Source organism: Oryza sativa, chromosome 11 (assembly GCF_034140825.1).
Source record: "Oryza sativa Japonica Group chromosome 11, ASM3414082v1".
NCBI lineage: Eukaryota > Viridiplantae > Streptophyta > Magnoliopsida > Poales > Poaceae > Oryza > Oryza sativa.
In genome coordinates, this window is record NC_089045.1 from 22,445,080 (window position 1) to 22,459,419 (window position 14,340).

Consider the following 14,340-nt stretch of genomic DNA (forward strand, 5'->3'; position numbering starts at 1 on the left):
TAAACATAATCCTTTCTTTCTATAAAGCTAATAATCCACTAAACACCTAAAATTCAACATACAAGTATAATATTTATTAGCACTTCTAAAACCTAAGTGCAAGCATGTCACATCAACCCCATTAAACACGCAAAGCTCAACATATAAACATATAGTAATTATATCAACAATTTATTTCAATCTAAAACTAAACATACACATTCTAAATCATCATTCTCGAATCATTTTCGTAATATTTCAATCCAAATCATTTCATCATTCTCCGATATCTACCATATATCCCGCAGCAAAGCGCGCGGGACATCATCCAGTTAAAAGAAAGTTTAATGCAATTAAAAGAGGAAAAAGTACGAATTACCCCCTGAACTATCGCAGTTGACCGAATTACCCACCCGTACTCGAAAACCAGATATTGCTCACCCTAAATTTTCAATACCGGACGAATTACCCCCTACTCAAAACCGGAACGGTTTTGGTCCTACGTGGCATACATGTGGCGCTAATGTGGCAATCCAATCAAAAAAAAGTTAACATGGCCCCACATGTCATGGAGTACTCCAACTCTCTCTCTCTCCTTCCCTCCGGTGACGCGGGCACGGGCGCGCGGCGTGGCATCGAGCCAGAAGCGACGGGGACGACAGCGATGGCCGCCGAGGAGGAGTCGTGCTTGCCGGCAAAGACCAAGGAGGAGCTGTACGCCGGCGGATGCGGGGGAGGAGCCACTCGCGCAGGCAGAATCAAGGAGGCCTCATCGCCGTAGTCCGCCGCCCGCCCGCTCGCTCCACCGTCCTCCTCGGCGCATTCCTCTCGCCCTCCCCACGACGCCACTACTCGCCGCTTCCATCGTCCTCCTCGGCATGGCCCGCCGCCTCCATCGTCCTCCTCGTCGCGTCCCGCCACCCGCCGCGCCCTTATTGTCCTCCTCGTTGCAGCCCGCCGCCTCCACCATCCTCCTCGGCGCGGCTGGCCGTCCCGTGATGCCGCAGCTTTCCTCCCACCGTGCCCCGTCGGCGCTTGGGGCGGTGGAGATCGGGACGCCCGTAGTCACCGCTTTCCTCCTGCCGCAGCGCCGTGCCCCATCGGCGCTTGGGGCGGTGGAGGGGGCGGCGGAGCTCGGGACGCCCGCGGCCGCCGCTTTCCTCCCGCCGCAGCGTTGTGCGCCCGTGCCCAACCGTCTCTTGGGGCGGTGGAGGGGGTGGCGGAGCTTCGAACACCCGCAGCTGCTGCTGCGGCCACCGCCTTCCTCCCCCGCAGCGCCGCGTCCCACTGCCGCCTCCCGGCCGCCCGGCGCCCTCGCCTCGCCCACACAGCCGTACCCGACGCTGCCAGCCATGCGCACCTACGCTTGCGAGACAGAGATAATAGGAAGAGGTGAAGAAGAGGTATGAAGGGTGGGTCCCACCTATTTTTAAAGGAAAATGCAGACTGGATTGCCTCGCGTACACCACGTAGGACAAAACCACTTTGGATTGGATCGAGGAGGGTAATTCATCCAGTACTGAAAGTTTAGGGTGAGCAATGTCTGGTTTTCGAGTAAAGAGAGGGATAATTCATACTTTTTCCGTTAAAAGAAGAAGTAATGGAAAGATGGGAGGCGAGGAGACAACATTTGCATGTAACTAATTTATCATGTCCCATCAGTAGAAATATAATATTTTAGACAATTTAAATGATGGAGATAGTAGTGCTTTATTTTTTTTCTTTCCGTTTTAATCATCGAACCAGTATTACGTCCTCCTCTTGAAGCGTATATAGTTTTTTAATCTCGTTCTTAATCTCTCTTTATTAGTTAAAACTAAACTCCTTTAGGACAAAGGAAGTACTGCTTAACTATTAATGTTATTTGGGCTAAAATTAAATAACTAAACCGCTATATTTTAGTTTGCAAAATCTATTTTCTACAAGAATTCAGGAGTTAAGGCCTTAAGGAGCATTTAACACTACAAAAATTGCAGTGCATGATGGCAAATACATCCATGCAATGGCGGATCTAACATGAGGGCTATGGGATCCCAAGCCGGGCTATGTTATAACCATGAGAACCCCTATAAAGTCTCCACTAAAATTTCCTGTTGTATATCCATTAGAAGAGGGCCGGGGGCTATAGTTTTATATACTCCCTCCGTTTCGAAATGTTTGACGCCGTTGACTTTTTATCATATGTTTGACCGTTCGTCTTATTAAAAAAATTTAAGTAATTATTAATTCTTTTCCTATCATTTGATTCATTGTTAAATATATTTTTATGTAGGCATATAATTTTACATATCTCACAAAAGTTTTTGAATAAGACGAATGGTCAAACATGTGCTAAAAAGTCAACGGTGTCAAACATTTCGAAACGGAGGGAGTAGTTTGTTCCGCCGGCCGTGCATCCATGCCTTAACACCTTTTATCATGTCTGATATCAGACGTACGTATGGGTGTGGGTTAAGTAGCATATCTGTCAATTAGTAATCAACTCACAATTTCGTGGCTAAGAATTTACCGAGCATCACACTTTGACGCGCTAACTAGTTTAATCCAGAAGAAATCCAAAAGAGTGGCTGCTGGGAACGACCTTTGGTCCAGCAGCGAACTCCATACGGCATGAACAAAACACTCAGGATTATAAATGAAAGCCATGACCCAATCTTGATGGCATTCACCATTTCACCACACAAAGGTTGCACAATCTGCAGTTGTTGATTCTCGCTTCCTCCTAAGCTACTTCGTTCGTCGATCTTCCTCGTGGTTGCATTCCGGAAATGGAGCGCGCATCGGTGATCGGGGGCACCATGGTCTCGCTCATGGTGAAGCTCAGCTCCATCGCCGGGCCGAGGTATTCGCTAATGGCGGGCGCGAGGAGTGATGTCATCTTCCTCGGGGCCGAGCTCGAGAGCATGCACGCCTTCCTCGAGAAGCTCTCCGGGGTGGACGGTCCGGACCCTCAGGTGAGGTGCTGGATGAAGGAGGTGAGGGAGCTGGCCTACGACGTCGAGGATTGCATCGACGAGTTCATGCACCGTGTCGATGTCGTCCATGGTGCCGTGACCTCTAACCATGGCTTCAGCAGCCTTAGGGGTTTGGTGAGCCATGCCACCCGGCTCGTGGCCGTGGCTTGGATGCACCACCGCCTCGCCAGTGAGCTCAAGGGCCTAAAGGCCCGTGCCATCGAGGTGAGCGAACGGCGATCGAGGTACAAATTGGGGGATGACATAGGGATGCTAGGAGGCTCGGCCATGGCCACCGACCCACGGGTCAGTGTCCTCTACGCCGACACACCAGATCTCGTTGGGATTGATCGACCAGCGAGTGAAATGGTCAACTGGTTAACTGATGATGTGTGCACTCTCAAGGTGCTCTCAATCATCGGGTTTGGTGGTTTGGGAAAGACGACTCTCGCCATGGAGGTGTACCGTAGAGTTGGAGGGCAGTATAGTTGCAAAGCTTTCGCAACTGTATCACAAAAGCTTGACACGAAGAAGCTCTTGAAGGACTTGTTATCGCAGATTGCACAAAATGAGGTTGACCACATGGGCACTTGGGAGGAAGGTCAACTCATTCGCAAGCTTAGAGAGTGCCTACTGAACAAAAGGTAGGCCCTGTTTAGATTCTAACTTTCTTTTTAAACTTCCAACTTTTTCGTCACATCGAACTTTCCTACACATAAAAACTTTCAACTTTTCCGTCACATCGTTCCAATTTCTTCAAACTTTCAATTTTAGCGTGGAACTAAACACAGCCGTAATACTTTAGGGCACATTCTTTTCAGCGGTTCATTTTGGCTAATTAGATGCACGTAAAACAAGAAATATGATTAATATATATTAATTGAGTATTAATATTAAAAACTTGGAAAATTGACTTCTTTGACTTTTATAAAGCAAAATTTATATAGAAAATTTTCACACGAAATATACTGTTTAGCAGTTTAAAAAATATGCTATACAGAAGCATTTATTCTCATGTTGTCAGAGGCTACTCATTTCCTCCATCCATCGAGCCATCTACTCTGATTTGGCGACTTTTCATACCACAGTTTCAAAAATACTATTGCCTCCGTCCCAAAATATAACAACTTTTAATTGAATAAAACATATCTTAGTACTAAATTGTTATATTTTAGGACGGGTGTAGTATTTTTGCTAAAACTTTCTACAACAATATTGTTTAGGGCTTGATCAATTTAGGAAAATTTTTAACTCGTATGAATAGAAAAATAAAGGAATAGGAATGCATGTACACATCACATCAATTCATAGGATTTTTTCAAGAAGTTTGAATGGATGAATGTTGTTTTTATATTCTCTCTATAACTCGTATGAAAAGAAAAATTCCTTTGATTTTCTATACTCTATTTTTATAAACCAAATGACACTGGCAGGAATTAATTCTTGGAAATTCAAATCCCTTGTTTTTCTTCAAACCAAAGCCCTTAGATAACTTTTCTCTAAGCTATTTGTTAAATTTTCATCTACCCATAATGTATCCAATCATCCAGTTAGAACGTGCTCTTATGATGTGTGGGGCGCAGAGTGGGGGCGACACCAGGAATTAGAGTGCACAGACGCACTAGGGGAAGAACCTTTGCAAATATTTGGCCCCGTTCTTTTCTCCAATAAAAGTTGGATAAACTTTTGGATACTCATGGCACGCTTTTCAAACTGCTAAACGGTGCATTTCGTGCAAAAACTTTCTATACGAAAGTTGATTTAAAATATCATATTAATCTATTTTTCAATTTTATAATAATTAAAACTAAATTAATCATACATTAATATCACCTCGTTTTACGTAAAAAAACTAAATCTTCATCTTTATCTTCATCTTCAGGAGAAAAGAACACCATCTTTATCTAGTTCACCAATCGATATAAAAGGAAGTCGTTCACTAACTAGTAGGAGTACTAAGTAAATATAATACCAGTATTGTGAAGCAGTTGAAAATTTGAAGTTGTATCGTGAAGTACTCCCTCCACTTTGCAAATATTTATTGTTTTGGGCATGACTTATGTGACTTTGGGAAAAAAATTACTTTAGAAAGATAGAAATCATATGTATATATTAATCTTGAAAAGTACTTCATTAAAATCATGTATTCGTTGATATTTCTATATATATTGTAATATAAAATAGTGGTCAAATTTGTTTTTTTTGGACGATGTCCTTGTTCAAAACAACAAGTATTTACAAAATAGAGGGAAGATGTCTTTGGAACTTCTCTAAAGAGTATTGATCTTAATGCACTGACTTTTCTAACCAGTGGCTGAATTGTTCCATAGGTACTTCATCATAATTGATGATGTTTGGAGTAAATCAGCATGGGAGAAAGTGAGATGTGCTCTACCTGAGAACAATCATTGCAGCAGGCTGCTAACAACTACAAGAATTGACTCAGTAGCAAAGTCATGTTGTTCTCACCCTGATGATCTCATCTACAGAATTGAACCACTCAAAGCATCAGATTCCAGAAACTTGTTTTTCAAGAGAATTTTTGGCTATGAGGATGTATGCCCACCACAGTTGAAGGAAGTTTCAGACCAGATCTTGAAAAAATGTTGTGGTTCACCATTGGCAATAATCAGCATAGCTAGCCTGTTAGCTAGCAAGCCTGTCATGTTGAAGGAGCAGTGGGAAAAGGTGCTTATATCTATAGGTTCTGCATTAGAGAAGAACTCTGATCTTGAAGGAATGAAACAAATACTTTCCCTCAGTTACTATGACCTCCCTTACTACCTGAAGACATGTTTGCTATACCTCAGTTTGTATCCTGAGGACTTCAAGATTGAGAGGGATAGCCTGATCCAGCAATGGATTGCGGAAGGATTCATCGGCGAAGAAAGAGGCCAGTCTGTGGAGGATGTAGCAGAGAGTTACTTCAATGAGCTCATCAACAGAAGTATGGTCCAACCAATGGATATAAATTGTGATGGTAAAGCTCATGCTTGTCGGGTGCATGACATGATGCTTGAGCTTATAATATCGAAGGCAATTGAAGAGAATTTTGTCACTTTGTTAGGTGGTCATCCTGTTGCAGCTAAACCGCAAGGAATCACTCGCCGATTATCTATCCAATGTGATAAAGAGATTACCAAAACAAAAGGAGGAATGAATCTGCTTCATGCTAGATCCCTAAGTTTATATGTACAAGCTTGCCAGTTACCTCCATTGTCCGATTTTCGGGTCTTGAGAGTATTAAATCTTGAGGGATGCCTAGGCTTGTGTGACAATCATCTGAAAGATATCAGCATTTTGTTTCACTTGAAGTATTTGAGCCTTTGTAGAACATGGATTTCAAAACTCCCACCAGAAATAGGAGACCTGCATAGTTTGGAAACATTAGACATAAGGGACACAAATATAGAAGAACTACCTGGAACCATTATTAGGATTGTGCAACTGAAGTATATACTTAGTGGTGGCCATACATGGGGAAAAATAAAGCTACCTGATGGTATAGGGAGCATGGCATCCCTAAGAGTCATATCTGGATTCAATATTTGTTGTAGCTCGACCAATGCAGTGCAAGAACTTGGTACTCTGAAAGGTTTAAGGGAGCTTACAATCAACTGGACTGATTTCAGCTCCGGCGATATGAAGCGCCAAGAGGCTATGATGAATACTCTTGGCAAACTTGGCACAAGTAACCTCCAATCTTTCGCGATTTGCAGTCGCAACTTCGGTTCCCTGGAGTTCTTAGATTCCTGGTCGCCACCACCAAATCATCTTCAGAGATTTCGGCTGTCTGCATACTACTTTCTCCCAAGAGTTCCAAGGTGGATGGCATCACTCTGCAATCTCATTCATTTAAACATTAACATTGAAAAACTATCAAATGAAGACATTCAGATCCTTCAGGATTTGCCGTCTCTACTTCATCTCGACTTATGGTTGAAATCACCTCAGAAGGAGGACAAGATAGTTATTCATGGAGTAGGCTTCCCATACTTACAAGAGTTAATCTTCAGTTGTGAAGGAACCTCTTTGATATTTGAACCAGCAGCTTTGCCAAAACTTGAGAGGCTACAGATGGCAGTTCATGTAAAGGAGGCAAAATCATATGGTTACCAATTTGGTATTGAGCACCTTAGATCACTCAAGAAAATTTACATCCAATTATTGTGTGCCGGTGCAAGTGCTCTAGACATCAAGGATGCTGAAGATGCAATCCACACAATTGTGAAGTTTCATCCTGGTCATCCTAGGATAGATATCCAAAAGTGTGGTATGGACATGCACTTAGAGGAGAGAAATAAGAGGCAGCATCCCGAAGAAACGAATGTGCAAAACATGAATGCTAGCAAAGAAGATATGAACCATGCCAACAAGAAAAGAAAAGAATATCAAAGCTCTAGTGCACAATAATCTCTATGTAAATTCTAAAATATATGATCTAGTAGATGAGTCTGGGCAAATATATTTACCTTTTACTGCTCTTTTCATATCCATTAAGTGTCATGAGCTAATAATAGATGTCATTGTAACTCACAAGGAATTACTTTGATGACAAACATTCAACATTTAGACAGGAAAATAATTATGTACAAGCTATCCATTTATGAACAATGAGAAAATGGTTGACAAAGAAATAAACAGAGGCCTGTCTTCTTCACAGAAATGAACAGCAAAACAAGTGCACATTACAAATGGCATGAGCAACATCATGCAGGCTAAACATTCGAATTTACAGACGACAGCTATGTACAAAGGTATGAATTTTAGCTTCACAGGAAAGTTTGGCACGCCAACCCTTTCCAGTCATTACCAATTTTCTTTAACAATCTTTGCCTTCTCAAATATGAATTTTCCTTCCTTGTACTTCTGGGATTCTTCAAATGCTCTTTCATACTTCCAACCCAATACCTCACGGCAATCACGGCAGTAGATATCAGCAACTGTGTGAAGCCCTGTCATAAGCTGCCTGTCCTCCTTTGGACCCATAGATATGTTCATAGCATGAGAGAAAAGAAACGCACGGCCGTTCCTCCCCTAGAATAGCCAAAAGAGCAAAAGAGATAATTTCATCCTCTAAACAGTCAAATACAGCCATAATCCAAGAGATACTTCAGAAATATGGTCTTTGTCTAAATGACGAACAATTGATTGCTAACAGGCTAACAGCAATGCTTGTGCCAAATATTGGGTGTTCCAAACTTTGGTAACAAACTAACAATCTGCCTTCTAGTTAACTTCTTGTACAAATACTGTAATAATTGAAACTCCACTATAGCAATTTCTGCACATTCATTATTTCCTCGGATCGATGTATCATAAATAAAACAAACGAGTTTTTGTTGGAAACATAAACCTACAAGATCCTAAGAATGCAGCATTTGCCAATCTTTAGATTACTGAACCATGATACTATAATCAATGGCTCCTACAGTAAATTAAGGGCACTCATGGCTCCTACAGTAAGCGGCTATGCCATGTTTTTACCTTCTTTAGCATAATATACCAAATCAATCCGGCACTACGCACATCAGAAGCCTAGTGATTAAATCCAATTCAATCTAGATTGTCAGTACATGACCTAAGATTAGTATTTGTCACTTGAGCAATCAGCCCCACAAATCCCCAAGAACTCAAGTTCTTCTTCACCTGAAAGGCCTTGGAGATGATGTCGTCGTGGAGGCAGACGTGGTTCCGGCAATGGCAGCAGCTGTACACCCGCGGCCCAACCAACTCCGCCATCGCCACCGCCCCTCTCCTGCAACCGATTCACCAAATCGAAAGAATCAAGAAGCCGACGCATCACACCCACCACGAACAAACCCAAATAAAAAAATAAAAAAAGAGCACACAATTTCAAGAATCGGAGAAGAATCCCTAAACCCAGAGATCAAGAGACCATCGATCGAACCCGCACCTGCAAATATTTCTCCCCTAATTGATTCCAGAAGAAGCAGGTTCAACCAATCAGGCCAAGAACCAGGAACAATCGAACCAAGAAAGGGAGAGAGAGAGAGAGAGAGAGAGGCAGAGGCGGCCAAGAAAAAGGAAATCAAAATCGGCACGAAACCCAGGCGGCGGGCTGCCTCTCGCGATGCTTCGATCGAAACAAGCGGCGCCGCTGAGGCGGAAAGGAATCGACTTTGTGCTGCGCCAAGTGCAGAGGAGGAAGAAACAGTGAAAGAGAGAGAGAGATGAGAATGGAATCCAAGTAGGAAAGGATGAGTGTGATAGTGAGGTTTGGGCTAGAATATTTGTAATTTAATCAATTAATTAAGGTTAAGCATGTGGATTAAGGCACACACGCTTGGTCAAAACGCCTAATCCGCTTTGTTTGGTTGCTGGGTTAGGGAGCAAGAGAAGTGACAAGGATGCAAGCCAAGGAAAGGAGGGATTTTGATTAGTAGGTTTTGGTGTGAGTGTGACTGATGACACCACATGTGACTCACATTGAGATTTGCAGATTGCAACGACGTTTTAATGAAATGAGATTGCCATGATTATCTAGCATACTACTCCATCGTCCTATTTTAAGTATAGATGTGGATTTTCGTGTCTAACGTTTAAACGTCTATTTTATTTAAAATTATAAAAAAAATTAAAAAAGTAGTCACATATAAATTATTATTCAAGTTTTATCATCTATACCCATAAAATTACTAATCTTAAAAAAAATTAAATAAGACAGACAGTTTGATAGTGTAAAACTGGGGTTACAGTTACTGGAGTACTAATGAAGTAGTCATAATCATTTATTAGGACAAGATTTTCTGCAACAAGGGAAATTGCTAAAGGAGTGGATTATGATACTCCCTCCGTCCCATAATATAAGGGATTTTAAGTTTTTGTTTGCACTCTTTGATCACTTATCTTATTAAAAAAATTTAGAATTATTATTTATTTTTTTTTGACTTGCTTTATTATCCAAAATATTTTAAGTACAACTTTTCGCATTTTATATTTGCACAAATTTTTTAAATAAGATGAGTAGTCAAACAATGTAGAAAATCTCAAAATCCTTTATATTATGGGACAAAGGGAGTACTATTTTGACAATATAATATGTATTTTGTGCTATCATTAGTGCCGAATTGTTTTTATGCTCTTTTGATGATAGTACATGTTTTTCACTGGTCAGCACTAGTATCACAGCATGGTGAACTCATCTCATCTCATCTCGCTATCTCAGCAAGTGAGTGTAACACGTGCACGCTAGATGCCAAGCAGTAAGTTCTCAAGATTAACTTTTTACTCCCACCTCTGAAGATCCAGCCTCCATTATTGCTGTGTGTTTATTCACAGTGAATTTCAAACATGCTCACCTATCCCCAACTGTGCAATCTTCTACTCCTATCACTACCACACTGTTATCTTATCCCCCATTTTATATTCCCAACTAATCTTGCAATCTCTACAATCACAAAGAATGAAAAAAAAATGATTTTCTGTGAGCAAAAATAAAATGTTTTGTTATGTAGTCAAATGCAACTACTACTAGGATTTTTGTTGCCTTATCCAGGACTAGGGATGTTATGTCCATTTATATTATACAAGACCATAACAGCAGACCACGATGACGAATAAGGGCCCGTTGACCAGTCGGTTGGGCCGAATGGCTCGCAAGCCCATCGTCTTGTGCAAACCCGCTGAAAGCAGTAGTCAAATGACGTGGTGAGATCGTATTGGGCACTGGCCTCCTAAATCGCTGAGAAGCCGGCTAATCTAGCACCTTTAAGATATCTTATATTCCCAACTAATCTAACAAGCTTTAATTACAATCACAAAGAATGGGAAAAAAACTATTTTTTGTGAGGAAAAAAATGATTTATTTATGTAGGCAAATGCAACTACTACTAGAAAGATTTTTGTTGGCTAGTCCAGGACTAGAGGGTGCAGTGCATTCAATTGCTTGCTTCCTCTTCCTCCCCTCCTCCTTCCCCAAAGCAGCAAGGCCAGCCTGTGTTTCCCAAACACCCACAGCCATCACCTCCTCTTCTTCCTCTCTGCAGTAGGGGTGCTAGGCTAGGGTAGCTAGCTAGCTACCATCATCATGAGCTCAATGCCACAAGAAGCCATTGCTCCCCATCCTTCCTAACCTTCCTGCTGGTTTTGCAAACATCCCACACACACACAAAGCAGTGACAGTGAGTGCCAATGCTGAGCTCTTGTGGTGGCCATGGCCATGGAAATCCAAGAAGCTTGCAAGAAGAACACCATGGCAGATGTGGTGAGCAGCAAGGTGGAGGAGGAGGAGGAGGGCAAGAGCAAGAGCAAGATGGGTTCTTGGTGAGAGAGGCAAGGGCATCCCCACCATCTCCATCTTCTTCATCATTTCTTGGATCCACAAGCTCTTCTTGTTCTGGAGGAGGAGGAGGAGGGCAGATGTTGAGCTTCTCCTCCCCCAATGGAACAGCAGGTGAGATGAACTGATGATGCTGATGCTGCAGTGCAAAGAACCAGGGAAAAAAAGATTTATTTGCTTTTTTTTTTAGTCTTCTCTGGTGAATGTACTGTTGCATCCGTGGTGTGTGTGTGTCTGTGGGGTTTGATCGATCCCCAGCTGGTGATTGTTTTTGCCCATCATGGTCTGAGAGTCTCTCATGGCATCATCCTGCAAAAGCCCCTGCCTTTGGGGTCTTGTCAATAGCAAAAGGAGGGCTCTTCTCTTGTTATTCCCCTCCACACACACTCTTTTGCTTTTCTTGCAACCCACCTCCACCTCAAGGATGTGTCTTGTCCCCAAAGATGTGAGCTTTTTCTTCCCCCTTCATCCCAAGAAAAAATAAAGCTAAAGAAGGCAGCAGCAGCAGCAAGCACCGACTTGTGTTGTGCTGCTGTTTCCTTAAAATCTTGCATGTGTTGGAACCAGGAAACCATACACCACATGCTCATGGGCATCTTTGGCATCAGGCCTATTTGCTCTTCTTGGCTTTAGTAGTGAGTACTTCATCATTTGTGCTCATCAGTTTTGCTTGTGTTGTGATGAAGGGTTGGGCTTGAGCTCAGGAGGAAGCATGCAGGGGGTCTTGGCAAGGGTCAGGGGGCCGTTCACCCCAACACAGTGGATGGAGCTGGAGCACCAGGCACTGATCTACAAGCACATTGCTGCAAATGTTTCTGTCCCTTCCAGCTTGCTCCTCCCCATCAGGAGAAGCCTCCATCCATGGGGTACTACCTTTTTTATTCAGCTCATGTGATTGTTATTCTGTTCTGCGTCATATCCCCTTTCTGTTGTAAATAGCTCAAGATAGGAATAAAGGAATAAGTACTTAGAAAATATGAAAGAAGAAAATGCAGGTCATATGGTTGCAGTTGCCTGTTAGTTTCAGATGTATAAAGGTGTCCCAGATTGGGGTTCTGTTGTGTTGAGGTTGGTAGTTATATCTTGTTGTCTTTCTTGGGACAGGATGGCTTTGTGATTAATTAGTTTGTAAAGGCAGTAATCGAAGTCCCTTTCTGGTACTAAAAGCAGTATTGGCTGCAAATCTAGGCATTATAATGATTTGAAGATTGCATTGATACTAGAAATGTACTGCTTTTGGATGTTTGCATGATGCTCATGTGCTAATATTTCCAGTTACCAATGTGGTGCTTCTTGAGTTTAGATATAAAACTCTTCTCTTACATTGGGATTCTGATTTTTTTTTAGTTGTGCCTCTAGTCTTTTCCACAACAAGATCTCCAAATGTAGTCATAAAGTGTTCTGATTCCCTTTAACTGGCGTCATGTTTGGTATGTACAAACTAAGTTCTTATGCAGACCTGGGAGGAATGTTGCTGAAATAGTGCAAGAATATATCGTTTTGAGGTGGTTTATATATTTCTGACATGAAATGGGCATTCTATTTTGCACCAGGATGGGGATCATTCCCTCCTGGCTGTGCTGATGTAGAACCCAGAAGATGCCGCCGCACAGACGGCAAGAAGTGGCGGTGCTCCAGAGATGCTGTTGGGGATCAGAAGTATTGTGAGCGACACATAAACCGTGGTCGCCATCGTTCAAGAAAGCATGTGGAAGGCCGAAAGGCGACACTCACCATTGCAGAACCATCCACGGTTATTGCTGCTGGTGTATCATCTCGCGGCCACACTGTGGCTCGGCAGAAGCAGGTGAAAGGCTCAGCTGCTACTGTCTCTGATCCTTTCTCGAGACAATCCAACAGGTGAAGTTGCCTGATCCTACATGAATATGCATTTTGTGCTTCTTGCATGATGTGTGGACACTGTGAGGTGGTCTTTGTCAAAATAAATGACATCTGTTGCCGATACAGTAATTTAGTCCAGCATGTGGTAATGGAGGTGCCAAATCCTAACAACCTATAAGTAATTTATGTATGTATCAGGATTCTAGGCAGCATAATAAAACATCTAACAAATAGATATTGTACAGAAAAGTTAAGATGAATTTGACCAAGCTAGTGATATCAATATACAGTAGGAAAGTCCTCACACAATTATTTAGTTTGATTATACTCCAGTTTCTGTGATTGCATTAGTCATTCATTTAATTATGAGTTAATGTCCCTACAATGAACTCCATTTTTTCTGCTCTCTCTCTCTCTCTCCTTTGTAATGAAGGAAATTCATTTCTTCTTTAACCTGCTGCAATTAACAGAAGGAAAATTTGCACATTGTTATCTGAACTAAAGATCTGACTCTACTTTGCAGGAAATTTCTGGAGAAACAGAACGTTGTCGACCAATTGTCTCCCATGGATTCATTTGATTTCTCATCCACACAATCTTCTCCAAACTATGACAATGTAGCATTGTCACCACTGAAGTTGCACCATGATCATGATGAATCTTACATCGGGCATGGAGCAGGCAGTTCATCAGAAAAAGGCAGTATGATGTACGAAAGTCGGTTAACAGTCTCTAAGGAAACACTTGATGATGGACCTTTAGGTGAAGTTTTCAAAAGAAAGAATTGCCAATCAGCTTCTACAGAAATCTTAACTGAAAAATGGACTGAGAACCCCAACTTACATTGCCCATCTGGAATCCTACAAATGGCTACTAAGTTCAATTCAATTTCCAGCGGCAACACAGTAAATAGTGGTGGCACCGCAGTGGAGAATCTTATCACTGATAATGGATATCTTACTGCAAGAATGATGAATCCTCATATTGTCCCAACACTTCTCTAAGGCTGTGTTTGAAAGTTCATGTTGGATTCGCAAATGATTGAAAGTACGTTTATGGATGGTTCTATAAGTTCCTGTTGTTTCCTTCGTTATGTGTTCTTGTGTTCCTCACCTTTTTATCTTTTGGTTGAGGTTGGTATGTTGTAATTTTCTCCTGTGCTACCTTGTAATATGCTGAAGTTAAATGCTCTTCTAAAAATTTCTGTTGCAATCCAAGATTCAGGATTTATGTGTCCAATTCTGAATTTTAATGAATCATGCC

The 14,340-nt window shown here is 41.9% G+C and overlaps 3 protein-coding genes across 4 annotated transcripts; 2 read left to right on the plus strand and 1 right to left on the minus strand.

Annotated features, from left to right (window-relative positions):
* The first annotated feature begins 2,582 nt into the window (after positions 1–2,582).
* Positions 2,583–7,346, plus strand: LOC4350709 (disease resistance protein Pik-2-like). The gene is made up of 2 exons (XM_026021689.2): positions 2,583–3,577; positions 5,264–7,346. The coding sequence occupies exons 1-2, from the start codon at positions 2,748–2,750 to the stop codon at positions 7,344–7,346; spliced, it is 2,913 nt and encodes a 970-aa protein (XP_025877474.1). The 5' UTR covers positions 2,583–2,747.
* Positions 7,347–7,389: 43 nt separating this feature from the next.
* On the minus strand, positions 7,390–9,135 carry LOC4350710 (protein yippee-like At4g27745). The gene is made up of 3 exons (NM_001423419.1): positions 8,851–9,135; positions 8,583–8,691; positions 7,390–7,970 (listed from the first exon to the last, which is right to left on the minus strand). Exons 2-3 carry the CDS (start codon positions 8,673–8,675, stop codon positions 7,743–7,745), a joined length of 321 nt encoding a protein of 106 aa, NP_001410348.1. The 5' UTR covers positions 8,676–8,691; positions 8,851–9,135; the 3' UTR covers positions 7,390–7,742.
* A 1,900-nt stretch (positions 9,136–11,035) lies between these two features.
* LOC4350711 (growth-regulating factor 8-like) lies at positions 11,036–14,272 on the plus strand. 2 transcript variants are annotated; one of them, NM_001423420.1, is made up of 4 exons: positions 11,036–11,349; positions 11,922–12,101; positions 12,789–13,095; positions 13,601–14,272. In NM_001423420.1, exons 1-4 carry the CDS (start codon positions 11,088–11,090, stop codon positions 14,079–14,081), a joined length of 1,230 nt encoding a protein of 409 aa, NP_001410349.1. In that variant the 5' UTR covers positions 11,036–11,087; the 3' UTR covers positions 14,082–14,272. The 2 variants fall into 2 exon arrangements, 1 of the variants encoding a protein (NP_001410349.1); NR_186831.1 differs by having other exon boundaries at positions 11,922–13,095.
* The last annotated feature ends 68 nt before the right edge of the window (positions 14,273–14,340 follow it).

Bases quoted from the DNA above. Each gene is read 5' to 3' on its own strand.
- LOC4350710 (NM_001423419.1), bottom strand. From the start codon at position 8,675: ATGGCGGAGTTGGTTGGGCCGCGGGTGTACAGCTGCTGCCATTGCCGG. The intron at 7,971-8,582 runs GTGAAGAAGAAC...TGGCTATTCTAG, and splicing joins TCATCTCCAAGGCCTTTCAG to GGGAGGAACGGCCGTGCGTT.
- LOC4350711 (NM_001423420.1), top strand. From the start codon at position 11,088: ATGCTGAGCTCTTGTGGTGGCCATGGCCATGGAAATCCAAGAAGCTTG. The intron at 11,350-11,921 runs GTGAGATGAACT...GTTGTGATGAAG, and splicing joins CTCCCCCAATGGAACAGCAG to GGTTGGGCTTGAGCTCAGGA. The intron at 12,102-12,788 runs GTACTACCTTTT...ATTTTGCACCAG, and splicing joins GAGAAGCCTCCATCCATGGG to GATGGGGATCATTCCCTCCT.
- LOC4350709 (XM_026021689.2), top strand. From the start codon at position 2,748: ATGGAGCGCGCATCGGTGATCGGGGGCACCATGGTCTCGCTCATGGTG. The intron at 3,578-5,263 runs GTAGGCCCTGTT...ATTGTTCCATAG, and splicing joins GAGTGCCTACTGAACAAAAG to GTACTTCATCATAATTGATG.